Source organism: Mustela lutreola, chromosome 10, assembly GCF_030435805.1.
Source record: "Mustela lutreola isolate mMusLut2 chromosome 10, mMusLut2.pri, whole genome shotgun sequence".
NCBI lineage: Eukaryota > Metazoa > Chordata > Mammalia > Carnivora > Mustelidae > Mustela > Mustela lutreola.
Window position 1 is genome coordinate 115,148,823 of NC_081299.1, and position 24,322 is coordinate 115,173,144.

Here is a 24,322-nt window from a genome sequence, read left to right on the forward strand (position 1 = left end):
AAGATTCCAGCTCTCATCCTACCAGTCATAGTCTCTGGATATTGACTGGGAACGTTTTCCTCAACAAGGCCTTGCCAGGCCCACGCTAGGGAATGTATTGTTTTAGATTCTGTACTCAGGTTTTAAAGATTATTTATTTATTTATTTATCAGAGGAGGGGGAGAGCGAGCACAGGCAGACAGAATGGCAGGCAGAGGCAGAGGGAGAAGCAGGCTCCCTGCAGAGCAAGGAGCCCTTGTGGGACTCTATCCGAGGACGCTGGGATCATGACCTGAGCCGAAGGCAGCTGCTTAACAGGCTTCCCTGTACTCACGTTTTAAAAAAAGTGACCAGTTTCCCGTTTGGAGTGACTCGAATGCAAGACTCACTGTAAGCCATTGTCTTGCTGTGTCCCATCCCTTTCTAAGGACTGCTTGTGCTATCTCTGGGAGATCACAGCATTGGGAGGGGCAGCCCAGGCCTGGGCTACTACAGCAAAGCTGCAGCCTGAAGGGCTCACATGAGATCTGTGGTTTGAGCTGTCAGAGCCTCACGGAGAAAAAAAAAGAGAAATGAATCATCATTTGACCATGACATTCCCACTAAAGGTGAGGACAGTGGGAGAAAGAGCAAGGGAAGAGAAAAGAAAAATCTCAAAATAAATGTGGGGTGGATGGCAGGAGGAGGAGGGGGTCTCGGAAATTGGGGGCAGGTGTGGCGATCGAACCAACGCTAGCCACAAACACAGGATTCCGCCCATTCTAGAGCGGACTGGACATAAACATGCTCCCACATCTACTTGTCGGCTGCGTTTTGTCAGCCGGTAGCAAGGTGACTCTTTAAGAGCTCTGAGAACCCAAACTTGTGGCCTCCCCGCAGCTGAGCCAAAGTGGAGCTGGGAGCTGCCCTGACGACCCGAGGCTGCCAGCTGACCACCTTCCTCCCTACTGATCGCTGGAGCCAAGCTCGGCGGGGGAGAAGCCACGCTCGCAGGTGGGTGCCAGGGCTAAGGGCAGAAGCCGGGTTCCCACAGAGGCCTCCTCGCCCAGGCGGCTGCAGGGGCGGCGCACGGGGACCGGAGGCCTGACACCGGGACGCGCCCCCCACTCTGGACAATCGGCCGCAGAAGTAAAGGGCCAGCATCCGGCCACGGCTGTGCTTCCCGCGGGACAATCTCGGGAGAAGGTCCTGGAAGAGGCTCGCAGGCCGATTTTCCGAGGGAAAGGGCGAGGTGGGGAGGGAGCGCCCCTGACCCTCCCCGCCCCCCCTCTCCCGCTCACCCAGCATCACCAGCGTCCTGGCTGCTCCGCAGAAACTTACGCGAGGTTGTAGTGTCGCCCTCTGCCGCATGGGGGCAGCATCACCTGCTGGCTCAGCGGCAGCGGTCTGCACCCCTCTCTTGGCGGAGGCAGGCGCAGGCGGGCCTGCGGCATCCTCTTTCATTGGCCGAGGCGCGGACGCTGCCATGTTGGAGGAAGCAGTGCCTTCTGTGCGGTGGAAACGCCGTGGCTTCACCGGTAGCGTCGGGGAGCGCAGCCTCCTACCTTTTCTCCTCGCTCGAGTGTCGGTGCTGAGAGGCGGCGGCCGGCGGGATGGAGAGAAGTAGGATGAACCTGCCCAAGGGGCTGGACACGCTCTGCTTCGACAAGGACGAGTTCATGAAGGTGCGCGCTTGGGCTCTGCTCCCCGGAGCCGGGCCGTGGGTGGCCTGCCCTCCTTGGCCCTCCGGGGCCTCTCCTCGGGCTTCTCCTGCGGGCTTCCTGGGCCGTCCCTGCCCCGGACGGGTCCTCGGCGGGGACCTCACTGCACTTCACAGTGAGTCTCTTGGCCTCGGGTGGGCTAGGTGCAGCCTGGAGAAAGCACTCCTGTGAAATCGTGCACATTGAATGAAAAGGCCTGAAAGTTCAGGGCAAGTGGTTTTGAGCTAAACGTAAAAGCCCCGGATGCGTAGGACCCGCCTCTGGTACCGTGCGGCACAGTCAGACCGCCGCTCCCCCGGCCTGACAGAAGCCTCCCAGTGCCTTGTGCCTAGAAGCTGAGCGACTGTGCGTTGAACACATCTCTGAATACACGTACTTACCAGGAATCGGGTCAAAAAGGCACTTAACCTAACGTTTATGCCTGACTTTCGTCTTAAGCTCCCGGAATGAGAAATCTGAAAGACTGTACTGTCGTTACTGGTTCTGGTCCAGTACTACAAAGCATACCAAGCTCCTTTTCTAAAGTTGCCCTACTTCTCTTGGTGAGGTCAGCCTGAAGCTGGCAGCAGATAACTGTAGGACATAAACTTACAGAATAGAAATTTAAACTGAAAAGACTTTACTGACAGGAAAGGTTCATCAGACATAGCCTTGAAAATGTCCCAAGGTTTGAATCAGAGCCAGGAGGAGCTTTATCTGTTTTCTGTATCCCTCTGGGTCTGTACTTAAACTATCAAAACGTATATGTTTAATTTCTAAGGATTGGGATTTAGTAGCTGGTTTCAGTGTTAAAAAGTTTTGGCTCTGTAGGTACCTAAAATTCTGAAAAGAGTTTGAATTTCTTACTTTTTTATGGCTTCAAGTCATAATATGTTTTTTTCTTTTTTGGGTTAACCAGCTAGTTCCTTTTTGATACTTGCATTCAGATCACATCTCCCAAACTCTGGCTTTAAAAGTGCTTATGTCTGGGGGCGCCTGGGTGGCTCAGTGGGTTAAATCCTCTGCTTTCGGCTCAGGTCATGATCCCAGGGTCCTGGGATCGAGCCCCACATCGGGCTCTCTGCTCAGCAGGGAGCCTGCTTCCACTTCTCTCTCTGCCTGCCTCTCTGCCTACTTGTGATCTCTGTCTGTCAAATAAATAAATAAAATATTTTTTTAAAAAAAGTGCTTATGTCTGGATCCTCTGCAGTGTGGCCATATCATTTTTAATATGTAGGGATGCCTAGACGAAGGTATATTGTACTCTTGTTCTTGTATGGTGATGTTAAGCCACTGTAATAAAAGGTGTAAATTGAATGGAGTGTCTGAAGGAGAGCACAGAGTGAATTCTCGGATCCAGAAACCTTTTGTTAATGAACGACACGTGATGAGGAGAGAGGTCATTGGAAGAAGAAAAGGCACACACACAGACTTAAAGAATCTCAAAGCACGGAAGTCTCTTTAGCTTGTCTGTCTTTGGACTTCGTCAGGCTTTCTTTGAGCCTAACACTAGCATTTTCTCGCACTTCCTTGCCCCGCCATCTTTCTCACTCTGAGCTGACAGAATGCCTTTGGTCAAAGCAGCTTCGGAAAATAGAAATCTCAAAATAGCAGTTCTAAAGTAGGACTTAGAGGTAGGAAGAGAGCAAACTGGGAAAGTGGCTAGAATGCCAGCAATTCCATATTCTTTCAAGGCTCTGACATTTCTGAATATAATGTACAATTTGTAGTGTTAATGAACGTGACCCCTTCATACATAGAAGGAAAATACATAGAACAGCTGTTCTGTGTAAAGTGGTATTGATCTTCTATGTGGCTGCTGGAGATAAAGGTTATATGCAATTTGTGTTTCCGTCAGAGAGATGTTTTGTTAAGTTACAGTTCTGAGGCAGAAATGAGTGGAGAGCTTGCTGGCAGGGTTGTATTTCTACATAGGTGTCTTGTTTGGCACATTTTGGAATGAGACTGGGATGGTAAAGGGAGATGGGGTGGGGCTGTGGGTTGCACCTTGGACACTGCATACATTGAGGGGTCCACGTTGATGCAGTCTTCATGGTAGAGCTGCAGTCAGGTTTACAGCAGGATGTTGCATGGTCATATCTGTTGAGTTCGAGCTGACTGGTGGCAGGAGACTACTTAAAAAGTCATGTTTATGAGATCTAATGAGAAATAGAAGGGGAAAGGTATGCAAAAGAGGTAGGTGATCAAAGTGCAGGAATGGCAGATGGGGAAGGGTCACCTGGGGCAAAGGCACTGGCAACATCATACTTTGTCGGCTTAGAAATACGAAAATCCTTTGGGTTGACAGCCAACTAAGAGATAAGCAGGACATAACGTATTGGTAGTAGGGGGAGAAAGTGTCATAACAGATAAATTAGACCATTTACATGGGTGTGCTATTGACATCACATGTAGCCTTCCTCTTCCATCTCAACATATGACTTCATCTCCAGTCGTACAGAAAAATTAGCAGCCACCCCACGGGACCTCCTCCATCGTGCTGATCATGATCCCATTCTTGTATTTGTCCCCTTCTCCTCCTCACCTGGTACAGGGAGGGGCTCTCCTTCCTCCTCGGGTTCAGTCTTCACTCTGGCTTGGAGTCCATGCCCTCCTGCCCTTCCAGGAGCCTGCGAGGATCCTCTCCCCTGCACTCCTTCCCATCATGCGCTCCTGTTTGATCCTCTCCCACTTGACTGCCCCACCTCTAGGTATTGCCCTGTCACTGTCGCGCATCACAGCCAGTGCTCAGGGGTTGACTTGACTTTCCCACCTTCCACCCTTCAGGCCCTGTCGTTCCACTAAAGAGTTCTTACCAAAACTGTTTCTAAGTCAGCGCACCTGACCTTTCTCTGTCTCCTTACTCGACATCACAGTAGACCAAATGCTCTGCATTGCTTCCTGTCTTTCTTCTACCTCTCTGATGTGTCTCCTGTGCAAAGTCATGCTCCTGGTAGCCACTGAATGCTGATTATGGGTTCAGCCCTGTGTTCCTTTCTTTCCCTAGATGACCTTTTGTGCAGCTTCATGACCACCTATCAGCAGGTCAGGCAGATTCCTGTCTCTGGCTCACACGCCTCCTGAGCACCAGTTCTGTGTATCGGACTTGCTGACCTTTCTTCTCGGATGTGTCTGTGGCCCCTCAGACTCATCAGGTTCAAGACGGAATTCATGAGCACCTCCTCCACTGAAAACCACCTTTCTTATTCTATTGCCTCTCTCGGTAAACACTTCATCCATTTAGCCTGGAGTCGGAAAACCAGAAGTCAACTCCTACTCTGTCACCTTTCCAAACTCTAGTCTGTCACACCAAGTCCTGTGGATTTCGCTTCCTAAACCTCTTGAGTCCATATACTTCTTTCCATCTCTTCTCGTACCTTTGCAGCGCGCCCTTGCCATCACACCGTAGAAGCTTCTCACCCAGTCTCCATGCGCCTTCCTTGTCTTTCTGGCCCCTGGTCTACACTGCAGGCAAGCCACTCTTGTCAGAATGCGGATGTGATCTTGTATGTACCAGGTGACTGGTCAGTCCACCAGCTCTTGAAAAACCATTTTCCCATGCACTCGAACGTATTTCAAAGAGAATCAGTCCCCCATGGGGTAGTTTTCCTTGGTAGACAGTTTCTTTCTGCGCTGAGCCAGTCTGCCTCCTTCGAACTTCTCTGTGTCAGTTCCTCTCTGGAACCTGTGGCTTCGTTGGCACCCCGGGTAGGCACATGATGACCTTTTCCATGAGAAGTGAAGGCAGGAGCCCTCTGGACGGTGAATGTATGTACCCTCATGTTCCATAGGTAAAAGAACCGTGTGTGTGGGTGAGGGGGTAAGTCGTTGAGGCTCCTCCCTGTTCTAATTGGGTGAACTGGGAATTTTGAGACAGGAAGCAGGTCCTGTGTGTCCTTGTTTGCAGGGAGCATGCATTCTGATGGACAAAACGGAAAAGGGGAAGAATGAGCAGCTGCTCAGATCTGTTTGTACTGTGCTGGCTGATTAGCTGTGACCTGCAGATGTGGGTCCCATCCTCGGCTCTGCTCTCTGCCTGCTTATGTCTGACTTGGGGCAAATCTCTCGCCTCCGGCCTTCTGTTTGCTTGTTAGTATAATGAGGTGGTGCTTATCTATGTGATCTTTGCCGGCTCCTCTGAAAAGACTCTAGTCCATCCTGGCTTGCAGATAAGGAAACTGAGGCCTGAGGTGTGATGACTTCCTTTAAAGCCACACAGCTAGTTGGGGCCAATCACAGGCCAGATCTCCTGACCCCCATGCATCAGTCCTTGGAAATCCTACTGTAATATGTTCCTTTCCAGAGGCCACAGGTGGGAACTGAGGGAAGTGGGACAATCAGAACATTAAGAATAGCGCAGAAGATGGCACAATGTCCGCATGCCTTGGCACCTGCATTTCACCAATAGGGCCACCTCTTACCTTAGAAGAAGTTCCCACAGGGCTGGTGATCTGGGTGCCTGGCCTGGAGCTTAGCTACGGTAAATGGGACCGGAGGGAAGTGATGGCTGTTTGAGGTGGACTTTGTTGACGGTGGCTGGAGATAGCAGCTGACAGAGGAGGAAGAGGGAAGAGTGACAGATGGTAGATAGCCGCAGGCCCGCAGGTCAGCCACTGTTGCCCAGGGTGGCCCATCCCCAGGAGCTGTCTTCGTATCACAGGAGCTGAGTGCTTACCCTGTGGGTTCTTAGTTCGATGTCACATCTTGATGACAAGATTCCATTCTCTTCCGCATCAGTTTGAGACAGACATCGTAATGAAATTCTAATTAGCCAAATATGGAATGTAAGCCTGGAACTCATTTTATAGAGAAATTTTCTTATGTGAACTACTTTCCCTGATGGTAGAGGAGTTGTGACGATGTAACATCAGATAAAGTTTATCTGATTGGCACTTGTAAGAAGGTTTCCCGGCAAAAAAGAACTGTTTTTTTGTTGTTTTTGTCCTCCCTTTTGATCTTTCCTTTCCATTCCTTTTTTTTTTTTTTTTTTTTTTTTGGTCTTGTGAGCGGTCATCTGATTTATAAAAAGATGCAACAAAAAGTAAAATGGTACAAGATAATCAGTTTCAAAAAATAAAAAAGTGAGTGTCTTTAGCCATAGCTCAGAACAGAGGAACTGGGTAAGGAAAATTGCTTGTATGAACTGGCAACAGGAAAAGTTGGTAAAGGAGAGCTGAGGAACTCTATTAAGACATAGGAGTGAGGGGCTCCATCATCATCTGGCATTTGCTCAGTGTCATCTATATGGTTAGAGATGTCCATGATGGGAACTCCAGCAATCTTCTGGGTCTGGGTCTGGGTCAGCTGATGCCACAGTATAACACTCTGAATTACTTCTGTACTGAGCAGTCATCTGCATAGTTTGTCTTGTGTGTACGTGGTAATCATTTGAATCTTGGCTCTTTCGCAATCCTTAGAGCCTCTTGATATTTTCACCCCGGTTTCTCAGTTTCAGCCATTACACAGTCAGTTGTACAACTGGTACACTTGGCACACAGCCCGTCCATCATTGACCGGTCAAGTTTGGCCTAAATAGAAAAGTTGATAAAGTCGGTACCAACCAGGATGTGGTAAGTCGGCCCAGCTGTGTGTTTATATTGGAAAAAGCAGGAGGGATGTTGGGGGACTTCTCTTTCCTTGAGTGCATGGGATCCTTCTTTTCTTTCTTTTTAGGTTTTAATCTGTCCTTCTCTCAGAGAAGGATCTCAGAGCTAAGCATTCGCTTCCCGGTCACATACTTTCTTGCTTTCTCTTGCTTCCCCATGTTCACATCATGCCCATTTCTCCTTGCTTTTGATTTTCTAATTCACTCTTTGTAGTACCATAAAACTTATTTAAATAAAATGTTGGTCTACTAAGTTATTGATTATTAGTAAGTTCTTTGTTCAAAATTTGAGAGCAAGAAGTATTATGTAAATATATCTTTTTGTTATTTAACTAGTCTTACAACATTTAGCATCAAATTTCTTGAAACATTTAAACAAATTAATCACAAACTGGGACTTGGGCTCTTTCTTTCTTTTTTTTTTTTTTTTTAAGTAATCTCTATACCCAACATGGGACTTGAACTCACAACCCTGAGATCAAGACCTGCACACTCCAGTGACTGAATGAGCCAGGTGCCCTTTGGGCTTTTTGTTTTTAAGTTCCTCAGGTGAGGGGGTGCCTTAGTGGCTCAGAGGGTTAAGCTTCTGCCTTCAGCTCAGGTCATGGTCTCAGGGTCCTGGGATCGAGCTCTGCATGGGACACTCTGCTCAGCATGGAGCATGATTCCCTCCCTCTCTGCCTACTTGTGATCTCTCTCTCTGTGTCAAATAAATAAAATCTTAAAAAAAAAAAGTTCCTTAAGTGATTCTAATGTGTGACCAGTGTTGAGAACTCTAGCACTGGATAATTCCTTTAAATAGCTCAAGAAATTAATTATGAAAAGCGAACTAAAAGCCTACATAGATTATGATTGGTGTTAAATTGAGGGGAAAAAAAGAGATAAAGAGAAGAAACCAGCTGGAACAGAGTGTATTTAGGTACTCAAATATTTGTTAGATGGATAAATACATTTACGGAATGTAGGTTTTTTTTTTTTTTTTGTCTCTTCATAAATATGTCAAATGGGTATATAAATTCAACAAAGGAGTTTGATATAAAATTGATGAAAATGTTAGAACAGAAGTTTTTTAGAATTTCAGTGTTACTATTTCATGATGCTTTTAAGATGATTTCTCTGTAGATGGTGGGAAGATCTTGTTAGCATATGTTTTTAATTTCTCAAGCTTGAATAATTTAGTCACCGAACAAAGATTTAGAATGAGTTTTGGGAGACACAAGTCCTAGATTATGTCCCCACCTAGCTGGGTCAGAGATTTGAGAGCAGGCGCTGGAGGGAAGAGCTCCAAGGACATTTTTGTATACATACTGATACCTTGGGCGGGAACACTCTTCCCACATTTCCTGTGGCTAGCCCCTTTGTGTCATTTGGATCTCAACTCATTGTTCTATATTTCCTGGTTCATCCAAGTTAAAATACATCCCATTTGTCACTCAGACCTTTACTCTGTCCTGTTTTCTTTTTAGCTGTGATCACTATTCATTAATCACTATTTGATCACTGTTCATTAATATAATGTTTGTTTACATATTTATTTTCTCATTTCTTCATTAGAATATCTGCTTCTTAAAAGCAGAGACCTTGTCTTTTCTTTTCATGACTGTGTCCCCAGGTCTTAGAGCAGAGCTGGAGTTGCATGATAAATATTTGAGGAATATTTATGGGATATACAGGGACATTTATTCATCTCTGTTGTCCATTGTTTTCAAGAATGGTTGGAAACACACACATACGTGAGCTCACACAAACTTTCTATGTCTTTCAACCCCTATGTAGTGTGCAGATTAGTGCTTAACTATTTTGGTTTTTTGTCTCGATGAAATGGGACATGTTTCAGGGCAGAGCTCATAAATTTCATATGCCCTCTTAGTACTTCTCATCTTTACAGAGTGATGGTTCTGGGGATTCTGCTTCTCGTGGAGATAGTATATAGTGATTTTATAAGTCCATGTATCTGGGAAGGAGTGTTTTACTTCTTGGCAGTTTAGAGAACTTCAATCTTTCCAAATTCCATGTAATTTTCATAGCATTAAAGCTACTAATTTCAGATTATTGGTAAGTTTTAAATGATTAATTCCCAGGTTACTTTGAATTAGTCTTTGTTTGCCATCCCTGATTGCAGCTAGTTAGTAAAGTAGCTAAACTTTTAAACTCTACTTGGTTTTAATTTTGAGTGATGTCACTGCTCCTCTGATGGTTAATGGTTCTTAATTACCTGCAGCTTGTCTGGTTTGCTCATTTATTTTCCTGTGTTCCAACACCTCTTGTGATCTACCAACTTCTGGCCTTTTGGGGGATTTGTACTTTAACTGGGTTCAGATAGGAAATACCCCTGAGTACAAAGAGAAGATATTTTTCTTCTAACTTCACTATCTCCTATTATTAATGTATTACATTGTTGTGGTACATGTGTTACAACTGATGAACCAGCATTGATACAGTATTAATTAATAATCCATGGTTTACATTAGGGTTCACTCCTCTTTCTAAAGTTCTGTGGGTTTTGACAAATGTATAATGTTATTTACCTACTGTTGGTATCTTACAGCCTAGTTTCATTGCCTTGAAAAACCCTGTACCTCATCTATTTGTTTCTTCTCCTCTCTCTGCACCCTCCTCGCTCACCCCTCAGCCCGGGATGTTTTTACTGTCTAGAGTTTTACCTTTTCAGAGGCACCTGGATCGCTTAGTTGCTAGGGCATCTGACTCTTGATCTCGGGGTTGTGAGTTCTATCCACCACATTGGGTATAGAGATGACCTAAAAAATAAATTAAAATAAATAATGTTGGTTAATTTTTACCTTTTCCAGAATGCCATAGAGTTGGAATCCTATAGTATTTAGCCTTTGAAACTGGTCTTTCACTTAGCAATATGCATTTAAGGTTCTTCGAAGTCTTGTGGCTTAATAATTCATCTTTTAATTGTCGAATAATCCGTTGTGTGGGTGTGGCACAGTGTACCTGTTCACCTATTGAAGGAGATTGGATTGCTTCCAAGTTTTGGCGCTTCAGAGAATAAAGCTGCTGTAAATATCCGTGTGCAGGTTTTTGTGTGGACACTAGTTTTAAGCTCTTTTGGGTAAATACAAAGGAGCACAATTACTGATCTTATAGTGAGAATGTGTTTAGTTCTGTGAGAAACTGCCAAGCTGTCTCACACAGTGCCTCCCATTTTGCATTCTGACCAAACAGTGAATGAGTGTTCGGTTGTCCCACATCCTTGCTAGCATTTGGTATTACTAGTGCTTTGGATTTTTTATATTCTACGTGATATGTAATAGTACCTAGTTTAAATTTGCAATTTCTTAATGACATACAAAGTTGAGCATCTTTTCAGATCCTTTTTTTTTTCTGTTTTAAAGATTCTATTTATTTATTAACACCACAAGCACACGGAGAGGTAGCAGCAGGCAGCAGGAGAGGGAAAAAAAGCAGGCTCCTCGCTGAGCCGGGGGCCCAGTGTGGGGTTCAGTCCCAGGACCTGAGCTAAAGGCAGATGCTTAACTGACTGGGTTTCCCAGCCACCGCTCTTTTCACATTTTTAAATTAGGTTTGATTTCTTGTTGCTACTAAGACATCTTTATATTATATTTCTTATTTTAAGTCCTTTACCATGGATGTGTTTTGCAGATATTTTCTCTACTCTGTGACTGGTCTTTTCATTCTCTCTCTTTTTTTTTTATTTTTAAGATTTTATTTATTTATTTGTCAGAGAGAGAGCGAGCAGAGTGAGCACAGTCAGACAGAGTGGAAGGCAGAGTCAGAGGGTGAAGTAGGCTCCCTGCGGAGCAAGGATCCGGATGCAGGACTCCATCCTAGGACGCTGGGATCATGACCTGAGCCGAAGGCAGCTGCTTAACCAACTGAGCCACCCAGGCATCCCATCTTTTCATTCTCTTAACAGTGTCTTTTACAGAGAAGTTTAATTTTAACAAAGTCCCTCTCATCAATTTTTTTCTTTTGTAGATCATGCTTTTGGTTTTATATCTGAAAAGTCATTGCCAAATCCAAGGATCCCTACATTTTTTCTTATGTCATCTTTAAGAAGTTTTGCATTTTACGTTTAGGTTTTGTGAAAGGTGTGAAAAGTTTGTTTTTATTCTTTTCATTTCTTTGTTTTTTCTTATCAATGTCCCATTGTTCGGTTCCATTTGTTGAAGACTGTCCTTGCCATTGAGTTGCCTTTGCCTGTGTGTGTGGATGTTTTTCTGAGCTCTCCACTCTGTTCCAAGGACCTGTCTCTTTTGCCAGGCACCTTCTGTCTTAATCACTATAGCTTTAATAGTAAGTCTTGAGATTGGGTGGTGGCAATCCTCAATTTCCTTTTTTTCCCCGCTCTTTAATATTTTGTTGACTACTCTGGGACTCTTGGTTTTCCAGTTTTCCATCCAAATTTTAGAGTCAACATGTTGGTATCCACAGAATAACTTCCTGGCATTTTGATTGGGATTGCATTGAGTCTGTCGATCAGTTTGGGAAGAACTGACCTCTTAACAGTATTGAGTGTTCTTACCCAAGATTATGGACTTTCCACTTCACATCTTACCTTGCTTGTTATCTTTCATCAGAATTTTATACTTTTTCTCATATAGATCTTGTGCATATTTCGTTAGATTTGCACCTAAGTATTAATTTTTTTTGGTATGCTAATGTAAATGGTCTTGTGTTTTTAACTTCAAATTCCACTTGTACATTGCTGGTATATACGAAAGCAATTGACTTTTTAAATTTTTTAATTAAAATTCAATCTCATTAACATATAGTGTACTTTTAGTTTCATGGTTAGAATTTCGTGATTCATTGGTTGCATACAACACCCAGAGCTCATCCCAACAAGTGCCCTCCTTAATACCCCTCACCCAGTTACCCCAACTTTCCCCTCTCCAGTAACCCTCAGTTTGTTTCCTGTAGTTAATTCTCTTGTGATTTGCCTCCCTGTCTGTTTCTATTTTTTCTTCCCTTCTCCTAAATTCATCTGTTGTTTCTTAAGTTCCACATGTGACTGAAACTATATGGTATTTGTCTTCCTCTAGTTCCATCCATGTCCTTGCAAATGGCAAGATTTTGTTCTTTTTGATGGCTGAGTAATGTGTGTGTGTGTGTGTATGTATACCACATCTTCTTTATCCATTCATCTTGATGGACATCTGGGCTCTTTCAATAGTTTGACTATAAACATTGGGGTGCTTTTGCCCCTTTTGTGTACTTTGGATAAACATCTAATAGGGCAATTGCTAAGTCGTTGGGTTGTTACATTTTTAACTTTTTGAGGAGCCTCCATACTGTTTTCCAGAGTTGCATTCCCACCAACAGTGTAGGAGGATTCCCCTTTCTCCACATCCTCGCCAACATCTGTTGTTTCCTGACTTGTTAATTTTAGCCATTTTGACTGATGTAAGGTGGTGTCTCATTGTGGTTTTGATTTGTATTTCCCTGATGCTGAGTGATGTGGAGCCCTTTTTAATGTGTCTGTTAGCCATTTGGATGTCTTCTTTGGTCTGTTCATGTCTTCTGTCCATTTCTTGACTGGATTTTTTTGTTTTTTGGATGTTGAGTTTGATAAATTCTTTATAAATTTTGAATACTGGCCCTTTGTCTGATACATCATTGGAAAGCAATTGACTTCTGTATTTTAACTGTGTATTGTGCAGACTTGCTATAATCACTTGACTAGTTTCAGGAGGGTGTGGGGTGTGAAGTCTTTGTATTTTCTGTAGACAGTCATGTCATCTGTGAACAAAGTTTTATTCTTTCCCAGGTTGTATACCTTTTGTTTCCTTTTCTTACCTTATTTCATTAGTTTGGCCTTCCAGTATAGTATTGAATAGTAGTAGTAGGAGGGATATCATTGCCTTGATTCCCTGTCTTCGATTTTCTCAGTATTAATATCATGTTAGCTGTGGATTTCTGGAGACATTCTTTATCAAGTTGAGGAAGTCCTCCTATTCCTAGTTTCCTGAGGGTTAATAATGAAGAGGTGTGGATTTTGTTAAATGTTTTTTTTCCTCCCTTCATTGATATGATCATGTGATTTTTTTTCTGTTGATATGATGGATCACATTGATTTTCTAATGTTGAACATTTTCTAATGTTGCATACCTGGAATAAATCCTACATGACCCTGGTGTATAATTTTTTAATATAGTGTTTGCTTTTATTTGCTAATTTTTGTTGAAGATTTTTGTGTCTGTGTTCATGAGAGATACTAGTTTGTAGTTTCTTTTCTTGTAGTATTGGTTTTGGTGTCAGGGTAATAATGATCTCCTAGAATGATTTAGGAAGTATTCCTTCTAGTTTTACTTTCTGGAAGAGATTTTAGAGAATTGTGTAGTATTCCATAAATGTTTGGGTGAATTTACAGTGATTGGGGTTGTTAGCAGTAGCCCTCCCTTCTTTCATCTGATATTAGTAATTTATGTCTTCTAACTTTTTTTCTTTGTTTGCCTGACTAAGGGTGTATCTGTTTTATTGATGTTTTCAAAGAAACAGACTTGGGGTTTATTGATTTAAAAAAAAAAATCCTGGTTTTAATTACATTGATTTCTGCTCTAATTTTTATTTTTTTCTACTTCCTTTAGGGTATTTTTTAATGATTTTATTTGACACAGAGAGAGTCAGTGAGAGAGGGAATACAGGCAGGAGGAATGGGAGATGGAGAAGCAGCCTCCCTGAGCAGGAAGCTCTGATGCAGGGCTCTGTCCCAGGACCCTAGGACCATGTCCTGAGCCAAAGGCAGATGATTAACCAACTGAACCACCCAGGAGCCCCTCCTTACTTTAGATTTGATTTTGTTGTTGTTGCCTAAAATGGAAGCTTAGATTATTGACTTTAATCTTTTTTTTCCTAATATTTGCATTCAGTACTGTATTTTCCCTTTAAGCAGCATTCCACACATTTTGCTACATTGTATTTTGTTGAGACTGGTCTCCTGTAATTTAGAAGTGTGTCATTTAATCTCCATGTATTTTGGACTTCTTCAGCTATCTTCTGTTACTGATTTTTAAAGATTTTTTTTTTTAATTTATTTTAATTCCATTGCGGTCTGAGAACATACTTGGTATAATTTTTATTTTTAAAAATTTGTTCTGTTTTGTGGTCCAGAATTATTCTGTCTTGATGAGTGTTCCATATGAGCTTAAGAAGAATGTGTGTTGCACTATTACTGGGTGAAATTGTCTGTGTACATCTGTTGTACGGTAATTGATGGTGGTGTTAAGTGTGCCATGTCTGGACTGAATGTGCACATCTGTCAAATCCTTGTTGCCCTGCTGCTGGATCGGCCCATTAATGAGGGAGAAGTGTTGAAGTCACCAGCTGTGATAATGGAATTGTTTATTTCTCCCTGCAGTTCTGTTAGGTTATGTCTCACCTGTGTTGATCAGGTACACATACATTAAGGATAATTGTGTCTTCTTGGTCAGTCGATTTCTTTATCATGTAATGCTGCTCTTTATGCCTGATAATTTTCCTTCTCTGAAATCTGCTTTGTCTGAAATTCATGTAGCTACTCCATTGTTCCTGTGATTAGTGTTACTTTGGATATTTTTAATGTATCCTAGCATTTAACTTGTTGATATTTAAGTTGTTTCATTTTTCATCAAAATATAATTCACAAAGCATAATAGTTGCCATTTTAAAGTGTACTCTTCTCTGGTTTTTAGTATATTTACTGTGTATATGGTACATACATCACTTCTGTCTAATTCCAGAATGCTTCCATCACCCGAAAAATAAACCTCTTAGTTCCAATTCTCCCCTCCCCTTATTCCCTGGCAATCATGAATCTACTTTCTGTTTTTATGGATTTGCCTTTTCTGGAACATCTCATATCTGTGGAATTGTATAACACGTGACCTTTTGTGTCTGGCTTCCTTTAACCTGAGAGTAGAATGTTTTCAGACTTCACTCGTGTTGTAGCATGTAACAGTTTATTCCTTTTTATGGTTGTGTAAGAGGCTCTTCCACATTTTACGTATCCATTCATCAGTTGATGGACGTTGGGTATATACTCTTTTGGCTGTTACGAGCAGCGCTGCTGTGCACATTCATGTACAGGTTGTGGCAGGAACATCTGTTGTCAGTTCTGTCGGTGTCATACCCCTAGACGTAGAACTGCTGGGTAATTGTACGTGTGTAACTTCTTGAGGAGCTACCGAGCTGTTTGCTGCCTTAGCCACACTATTTTACATTCTCACCGAGAATACAGGAGGGTTCCAGCTTCTCCGCCTTCTTGCCAGCACTTTTCTTCTTCTTTTTTTCTTTTTCTTTTTCTTATTTTACCATAGTTGTCCTAGTGGGTGTGACGTGGCATCTGCATGTGCTTTTGATTCGCATTTCCCCAATGACTAAGGATGTCGAACATCCCGACATGTGCTCTTGACCGTCTGTGTATCATCTTTGGAGAAATGTCTATTCAAAAGTCTTTGGCTTGTTTTTAAATTAGGTTATTTGTCTTTTTGTTGTTGAGTTCTAAGAGTATATTTGCATATTCTGGTTATTAGGTCCTTGTCAGACAAATGATTTGCAGATACTCTCTCCCATTCTGTAGGTTGTCATTTCAAGTTCTCCGTAGTGTCCTTTGATACATGAAAGTTTTTATTTTGATCAAGTTCAGCTTATCTAATATTTCTTATTGCTTTGTGTATCATGTCTAAGAAAGCTTTTCCCGATCCAAAGTCATACAGATTTTCACCTGTTTTCTCTGAGTGTTACAGTTTTTACCCTTACATTTAAATCTTTGATCCATTTTGAGTTATATTTTTGTGTATGTGTGACGTTGCTGTTCCAAGTTCATTCTTTTGCATGTAGATATTCACTTGTCCCAGTAGTAGGCACTCGAAAAGACTGTTTTTCCCCCCATTAAATGGTCTTGGCATCCTTGTGAAAAATCAGTTGACCGTAAATGTATGGGTTGTAAATACTTTCTTTTTGAATACTTGGGAAATCTACACTATAAAGTAAAACCATTCCTAAAGTAGTAAAACCATTCTTGGTTAAGTGAAATGGGTCTCTATTATGGCACTGTGAGTTTGGGTTTGCTTTTCACAGCAAACGCTGCCTAACCCAGTATTCACAGATGTTCCGAGTTATTTAGTCATGTGTTATGCAACTTTTGTTTATCTGAGAACAAATGCATAAATGGTAAATTGAGTACTAATATTACCTAATAGCATTTGTTCACTGAGGCTAAGTTATATGATTTATTTATTTATTTATTTAAGATTTTATTTGAGAGTGAGAGAGTGCAGGAGCAGGAGGAAGGGACAGAGGGAGAAGCAGGCTCCTTGCTCAGCAGAGCGCCTGATGTGGAACTCAAACCCAAGAGACTGGGATCATGACCTGAGCCAAAGGCAGATGCTTAACCACATAGGCACCCCAGTTATACAATTTAGAATGCCATCATGAAGTTCAAGAACTTTCAACAATGTGTAACTGAGGCAGGGAAAGTGATCGACCTAAAGGTATACAGTTGGTGAGTAGGATGGCCAGGATTATGAACCGAGACCCCCTCCCGTGATGTACTACATAACTATGATGTAAGGTCTGAGATGGTCTCAGGAGAGAAAGGTCCAGGCTAATTTGGTCACCAGTGTAAGGAGCAGGTGGCTCTCTGTAGATGACTGTGAAATTACGGTTTGGTATGAAGTCCTTCTCTCTGACACTAGCAGGATCAGTCTTTGGTTGTAACTAAAAAAGTCAGTTTAAACAAGTACTCTTAGGGAATAGTACATACAGTTCTTAGCATTTAATTGGAAAAAATATATGTACATTTATTCTTCATTGAAACAGAGTGCCAGGTCTTTTCTCTGGAAACTGGCCTGCAGATTAGATTTCTGAGTTATCACAGCACTTGGGTCGCTCAATAGGTTAGGCATCTACCTTCGGTTCAGGTCATGACCCTGGGGTCCTGGGATGGAGTCCCGCATTGGGCTCCCTGTTCAGCAGGGAATTTCCTCCCATTGCCCCTTTCCCTGCTCATACTGTCTGTCTGTGTCTCAAATAAATAAAAAGAATCTTTAAAAAAAGCTTTCTATGTTGTCTTTTTTTGCATTCAGTTTCAGTTTCTTTAACTGAATTGAGTGAGAATCCTGTGATCACTCCCTCCCTGCCTGGTACTTGGTCATCTCACCCATACCTAACTTAGCAAAAATTTTCTTATTGATTTCTTTGTATCAAATCTTTCCAAAGTAGCTGTGTTAGTTTTCAAAAGAACAGTGATTTTTTTTTTGCAGTCATATTTTGTTGGTTTACATAGTGTTTAATGAAAAGTAAGTGTAGGTGTCCTTAACTAGTTTGGGAATCATCACATTTGATTCTTGCTGACTAAACAGGTCATGGAGTAGCAGAGTCACAGGGGAATTAGATAGTAATTTATTGCCTCTAAGCATATAAGCCTACCAGGGTATCACAGTATTGTAAAGGGGAAACACAGGATAGCTAATCCTGTGAGACCAATACTTGGAAATAGGTTATGAAAGATTTGGAACATATGTTCAATGGGACACTCAGCATGCACGTAAAATATTAATAGAAATGTATGTGTTTTATGTAAAGACATTCAAGTTATATTTTTAGATGGGAATTTTTTTTTAAAAGAATGGGTTTTTATTTTTTATTTTTTTATTCTTTTTTTAAGATTTTATTTATTTATTTGACAGAGAGAGAGAGAGGTCACAAGGAGGCAGAGAGACAGGAAGAGAGAGGGGGGAAAGTAGGCTCCCAGCTGAGCAGAGAGCCTGATGTGAGGCTTGATCTCAGGACCCTGAGATATGACCTGAGCTGAAGGCAGAGGCTTAACCCACTGAGCCACCCAGGTGCCCCTAGATGGGAAATAGTTTAGAAGAGCATGAATATTTGTGTGTGTGTGTGTACACATATGTGTGTGTACACACATACATAGAGAAGGTCTGGGGTTTCCATTCAAGATGGAAAAAACCCTACAACTAGCTGAGTGACTCCTACACATTAGGTGAGTAAGGAAAAAAACCTATGTTGAAGTAAGAATCAGTCTTGCCACAAACCCCACCCCTGGTACAGCGACCTGGGATTGGGAGGGTACTCAAAACCCCAGGCTTCTCCCTGAGGAGCAAAGGGTTTGAGCCCCACTTCTGGCACCCCAACTTCCAAGACGTACATCTAAGAGACAAGACCCCAAAACATCCAGCTTTGAAAGCCATCAGAGCTTGCACCCATGAGACCCACAAGGCTAGAGCAAACTGAGAAACAGTTCTTAAAGCAGTCGCCCGCGAATAGACTGACCCACCCTGGAACTCAGCACAGAAGCAGCAGACTGAAATGGGTTCAGATTTCTGTGAAAGAGGCTCATTTGCTTATCTTAAAGCCCTGAGGGGCAGGCATCTAATTTAACCTGGATCTGGGAGCCTAGTAAGGTATTCTCCAAAGATGGAGCTGATGGGTACCATCTTTGCGCTGTCCCTCTACCTCGCTTCTGCTTTCTGGTATCTCCTGGAAAGGAGCTTGAATGCTCGTATGATGCCCCGAGGTTTGCAGTTGCTACCCAGGGTATACCTCTAGATCACCTGGCTCTAGCGGCCAACAAGACTCACACTCACGGTAGTGAGTATCACAGTATTTACAACAACCAAGACTTGGAAATAACTAAAGTGTCCACCAACGGGGTGAATGGATAAAGAAAATGTGTGTGTATACGATGGAATATTACTCAACCATAAAAAGAAGGAAGTCTTGCCATTTGCAACAACATGGATGGACCTTGAGGATATTGTGCTGAGTGAAATAAGTCAGACAGAGAAAGAGAAATACTGTATGATCTCCCTCACATGTGGAATCTAAAAAACAAAACAAAATGAAGTCATAGAGAACAGATTGGTGGTTGCCAGAGGCGAGGTTGTGGAGGAAATAGATGAAGGGGTCCAGTGGTATAAACTTCCAGTTAATAAGATAAGCCTTGGGGATGTAATGTACATCATAGTGACTGTAGTAAATAATACTGTGTATTATTGTATATTAATTTTATTATTTTTTATTAGAAATATGTATTATTAGCCCCAGGGTTACAGGTCTGTGAATTGTCAGGCTTACACACTTCCCAGCACTCACTGTAGTACATACCTTCCCCAATGTCCACAACCCCACCACCCTCTCCCTACACCCCTCCCCCCAGCAACCCTCAGTTTGTTTTGTGAGATTAAGAGTCTCTTATGGTTTGTCTCCCTCCCAATCCAATCTTTTTTTTTTTTTTAAGATTTTATTTATTTATTGGACAGACAGAAATCACAAGTAGGCAGAGAGGCAGGCAGAGAGAGAGGAGAAAGCAGGATCCCCGTTGAGCAGAGAGCCCGATGTGGGGCTCAATTCCAGGACCGTGTGATCATGACCTGAGCCGAAGGCAGAGGCTTTAACCCACTGAGCCACCCAGGTGCCCCCCTCCGAATCCAATCTTGTTTCATTTTTCCTTCCCTACCCCCACACCCCCCACTTTGCCTCTCAAATTCCTCATATCAGGGAGATTGTATGATAATTGTCTTTCTCTGATTATTTCACTCAGCATACCCTCTAGTTCCATCCAGGTCATTGCACATGGCAAGATTTCATTTCTTTTGATGGCTGCATAGTATATTATATATATATATATTTTTTTTAAGATTTTATTTATTTATTTGACATAGATCACAAGTAGGAAGAGAGGCAGGCAGAGAGAGAGGAGGAAACAGGCTCCCTGCTGAGGAGAGAGCCTGATGTGGGGCTCGATTCCAGGACCCTGGAATCATGACCTGAGCCGAAGGCAGAGGCCTTAACTCACTGAGCTACCCAGTGCCGTATATTATTATATATTTAAAGTTGCTAAAGCTTAAGAGTTCTTAGCACAAGAAAAAAATGTGTATGTTTGGTGATGGATGTTAACTAGTCTTAGGGTGATCATTTCACAACAGATAAAAATATGGAATTTTTATGTTGTACGCCTGAAACTAACATGTGTCCATTATATGTCAGTTTCTTTAAAAAGTAATTGATATTTTATTTTTTAAAAAATTATTTATTTATTAGACAGAGATCACAAGTAGGCAGAGAGGCAGGCAGAGAGAGAGACAGGGAAGCAGGCTCTCTGCTGAGCAGAAAGCCCAATGCGGGGCTTGAACCTATAACCCTGGGATCATGACCTGAGCTAACGACAGAGGCCTTAACCCACTGAACCAGCCAGGCACCCCAAAAGTAATTTATATTTTAAAGAGAAAGACTAGGGCACCTGGGTGTCTCAGTCAGTTAAGCATCTGCCTTCGGTTGAGATCTTGATTTCAGGGTCTTGGAATGAACCCTGGCATCAGGCTCCCAGCTCAGCAGAGAGCCGGCTTCTCCCTCTGCCCCTCCTCCCACTTGTTCTCTCCATCTCTCTCTCTCAAATAAATAAAATTAAAAAAAAAAAAAAAAAGTAAAGAGAAAGACCAAAGCAAAGTCTGGAAGGATGTTAATCGCTGTGTTAAATAGTGAAGAAAAATAAATATTAACAGTGCTTAACTGCAGAGCATTAGAGAGTGGGTGATTTTTTTTTCTCTCTCTTACATAAGTATTTCTTGGTTGGTTGAAAGTTTGACAGTGAACATTTGTTACTTTTAAAATTAAGAAGAAGGGGCGCCTGGGTGGCTCAGGGGGTTAAGCCTCTGCCTTCGGCTCAGGTCGTGATCTCAGGGTCCTGGGATCGAGCCCCACGCATCAGGCTCTCTGCTCAGCGAGGAGCCTGCTTCCCACTTCTCTCTCTCTGCCTGCCTCTCTCCCTACTTGCGGTCTCTCTCTCTGTGTCCAATAAATAAATAAAAACTTTAAAAAAAATAAAATTAAATTAAGAAGAAAAAGCTGTTTCTATTTTGAGAAGAGCCTCTTTGAAATGTATAATTAAAAGAAATAAAATGCCTGTAGAGTTAGGCAACTGGAGAGAATGGTCTTGGTGAGGGGCTCCCTTTCCCATAATCTTAGGAAGTGAGCAGACCCCCTGATGTCCCTGTGTGTGTTCCCCTGCAGTAATACAGCCTCTTATTCTTTCTCTGATCTTAATTTTTCTATGTAAAATGTGGTATCAGTGCAATCATTTTTTCTCTCTGGTTTGATTTTCAGGAAGATTTCGATGTTGATCACGTTGTGTCTGACTGTAGGAAGCGTGTCCAGCTGGAGGAACTAAGAGGAGATCTGGAACTCTACTATAAACTTTTAAAACAGCCATGGTTGAGCTCATCAACAAGGATTATGCAGATTTTGTCAACCTTTCCACAAACTTGGTAAACCTGAAATTCACAAGTCCTATACACACACACACACACACACACACACACATTTTCTCTCTCCTTCATATTTATTAAAAGGGCAGAGTTTTTAGAAACCTTTCAGTTGATTACCCCACCAACCCCACCAGAAACTTGAAGAAATTACCAATTTCATTAATAAAAGAACTAAACTTTTTGGAATACATTTTTTTGTTTGTTTTAGTTTTTATTCATTTAAGGTTGCTCTAGTTTGATTATGTTTCAAATTCATTAGTCAACAGTGAAAAGTAAAGGATAATAATACCCAAGGGGTTGTTTTATTAGTTGCTAAGTCCTGAAGTCTTCCTTGATTTAGACTAATTTGTAGGAGCAAATGTCCACCACTCTTACAATGTTTAATTTACTCCCAGGTATATCTGTTAGCCAGAGCTAGGTTGAGGGAACATTGGCCAATATTGATATTTTAAAAGTTTGGTTTTATAAAAATATAAGAATGATTTGCAGTGAGCTTATCAATTGTTTGTAAAAGCTGTTTAGAAATGTTGAATTTTGGGGCGCCTGGGTTGCTCAGTGGGTTAAGCCGCTGCCTTCGGCTCAGGTCATGATCTCAGGGTCCTGGGATCGAGTCCCACATCGGGCTCTCTGCTCAGCAGGGAGCCTGCTTCCTCCTCTCTCTCTGCCTGCCTCTCTGCCTACTTGTGATCTCTGTCTGTCAAATAAATAAATAAAATCTTAAAAAAAAAAAAGAAATGTTGAATTTTGTTACTTGGCAGAAAAGTCTCCTTGTTGATGCTTCATTTTGTTTTAAATCTGTTTGTCCAGAGAAGCACAGAAAGTTGCAGCTTCGTGGGAATTTCAAGAAGCATTAAAATTAATGATGCACATTTGCTTTTGGGAAATATACCACTAAGATAAATATCCCAATAGGATTTAAAACCTAGAAAATTTTACTTCTGTTTAATTTCTATTTTTCTCAAGGCTTATAATAATGTTTAAGAGAGACGTAGCCCGTGCTCGCTTCGGCAGCACATATACTAAGAGAGACGTAGCCCGTCAGACTTTCACATCAGCTGGCTGAGTATCATCAATTACAGACAGAGAACTGTTTACCTTCTGTGAAAATTTTTCACATTCATTTAAAATGTCATCTAAAGGCAAATTGTTCTTAAGGAAACTTTCGTTTCTCATGACTTCCCTTATTTTTATAGTTCCATGTATTTCAACAGATTTTTTTCATATTCTATGAACAACATTAATGGCCAAATAACACTTCTGTTGTTTAGCTAGTTATGTAGCAAAATACGGTTGTGCCAAAAAAATAACTTAAATCTGGTACTGCTTTGATCGTTAAATAGATACGTCACTATTACTTCTTATCGTGATGTGTTTGTGCCAACCTGGTTTTGCCTTTAGGTTGGCATGGACAAAGCCCTCAATGAACTTTCTGTGCCTTTGGGACAGTTATGAGAAGTTCTGGTAAGTCCCCAATTAATGAAAACAGTCTGCTGTGACGCCTGTTGTCCTCGTCGGCTTTTCTCTAAGAATTCTTTTCATCTGTTAGTTTGGTGGTACTGGTGGTTGTATTTTAACGGTTCATGATTATAATATTCACCTTCAGAAGAGTTGTAAATGATTTTGTTTTTGCATATGCTAAAAACCTAAAAAAAATGTTCGATTTGAAGAAGACATATTCTCAGAGTAGACAACCTTAAAATGTCAGGGGAGAGGAAGCATATTTCCAAATTCAACTTATTAATGCCACTTTGGTCATATGTAAGTGGTTTCTAACTTACGAATGACTTGTATTTTAACAGTTTGTAATCTTGTAAATATCCCCCCCCACCCCACGTAATCTACATGTGGTTAGGTTCCTGGGCTGATCTACAAAAACTGTGTAATCCCTAATGGAACTGAAGGATAATATAAATAAAATGTAATACTTAATAAATGTTACATTTGCATGTTCTCTCAGAAAAATCTCTGTTGTGGGAATGGGACTCCCCACCTCTAAGCCATTGGGAATAGGAACTCCACCTGGGTGAACAGTGGAGGGGCAGTTGTGGCATCACTTCTAACAGAAAACTGTGCTGCCCTGTCTCCCCCCCCCACCCCCCCCGTCTGTGTCTGGTGCCCTGACTTACGGCCTCTGTCCGTTCTGATGCCCTGTCGTAAATTTGTCATAAACTGCACCATCCTTCCTTGTCTGTCTCCTCTAGCTTGAGTGGCCTCGTGCATCCCTCCGCTAAGACAGTGCCTGCATCCTAGAGAGAATATAAAGAGAACATAATTTAAGGGAAGACACAGTACATGGTTAGAACCAAGAAAAATGCGGAGTAATGGAAATATCAGTGCTGAGAAGCCTAGGGGAGGGGCAGGCAGGAAAGAGTTCGTGAAACAGGTAAAAATCTTGAGTTGTGCCTTGAGGTAGCCAATACTTTCCATGGTTTATGTCTCATTTGAATTTTACAAAATCTTGTTAAAGGTACTTTTCCTTGGAATGGAAGGGAATTTCGTGGTCCGCTGTTGGATTCCACACCAGCCGCTGTGGGGCTCTCCCACTGCCTCCTTGGTGTGCCTCTTCCTCCCGGGGCCTCATAGTGGTGTTGTTTCCCAAGCCTAGCCTTCCTTTGGCCTCCCACTCTTCTCTCCCTGGAGGCAGATTTGCTCTACTCACACAGCTCCCGTCCCACCTCACCCCCTGCCATCACTGTATCCCCTCCCTTTTCCATGGGCTGTTTTTATGGCCACTGTGGTCCTGCTCAGCCATAGGCCTGACCTGCCTTTCTGGTCCAAACTCTGAAGCTGTTCTGTGAGATTCTCAG

At 42.2% G+C, this 24,322-nt stretch overlaps 1 protein-coding gene across 2 annotated transcripts; it reads left to right on the forward strand.

The window, feature by feature from the left end:
• The first annotated feature begins 1,440 nt into the window (after positions 1 to 1,440).
• Positions 1,441 to 23,448, forward strand: LOC131810152 (conserved oligomeric Golgi complex subunit 2-like). 2 transcript variants are annotated; one of them, XM_059137760.1, is made up of 3 exons: positions 1,441 to 1,643; positions 21,355 to 21,515; positions 22,914 to 23,448. In XM_059137760.1, the coding sequence occupies exons 1-3, from the start codon at positions 1,572 to 1,574 to the stop codon at positions 22,978 to 22,980; spliced, it is 300 nt and encodes a 99-aa protein (XP_058993743.1). In that variant the 5' UTR covers positions 1,441 to 1,571; the 3' UTR covers positions 22,981 to 23,448. The 2 variants fall into 2 exon arrangements, 1 of the variants encoding a protein (XP_058993743.1); XR_009345451.1 differs by lacking the exons at positions 1,441 to 1,643; positions 22,914 to 23,448 and adding an exon at positions 1,659 to 1,794 and having other exon boundaries at positions 21,355 to 21,705.
• Positions 23,449 to 24,322: the final 874 nt, after the last annotated feature.

Coding starts and splice junctions, on each gene's coding strand:
- LOC131810152 (XM_059137760.1), top strand. CDS start 1,572: ATGGAGAGAAGTAGGATGAACCTGCCCAAGGGGCTGGACACGCTCTGC. Junction 1,644..21,354: donor ACAAGGACGAGTTCATGAAG/GTGCGCGCTTGG, acceptor TTTGATTTTCAG/GAAGATTTCGATGTTGATCA. Junction 21,516..22,913: donor TCAACCTTTCCACAAACTTG/GTAAACCTGAAA, acceptor TTTTGCCTTTAG/GTTGGCATGGACAAAGCCCT.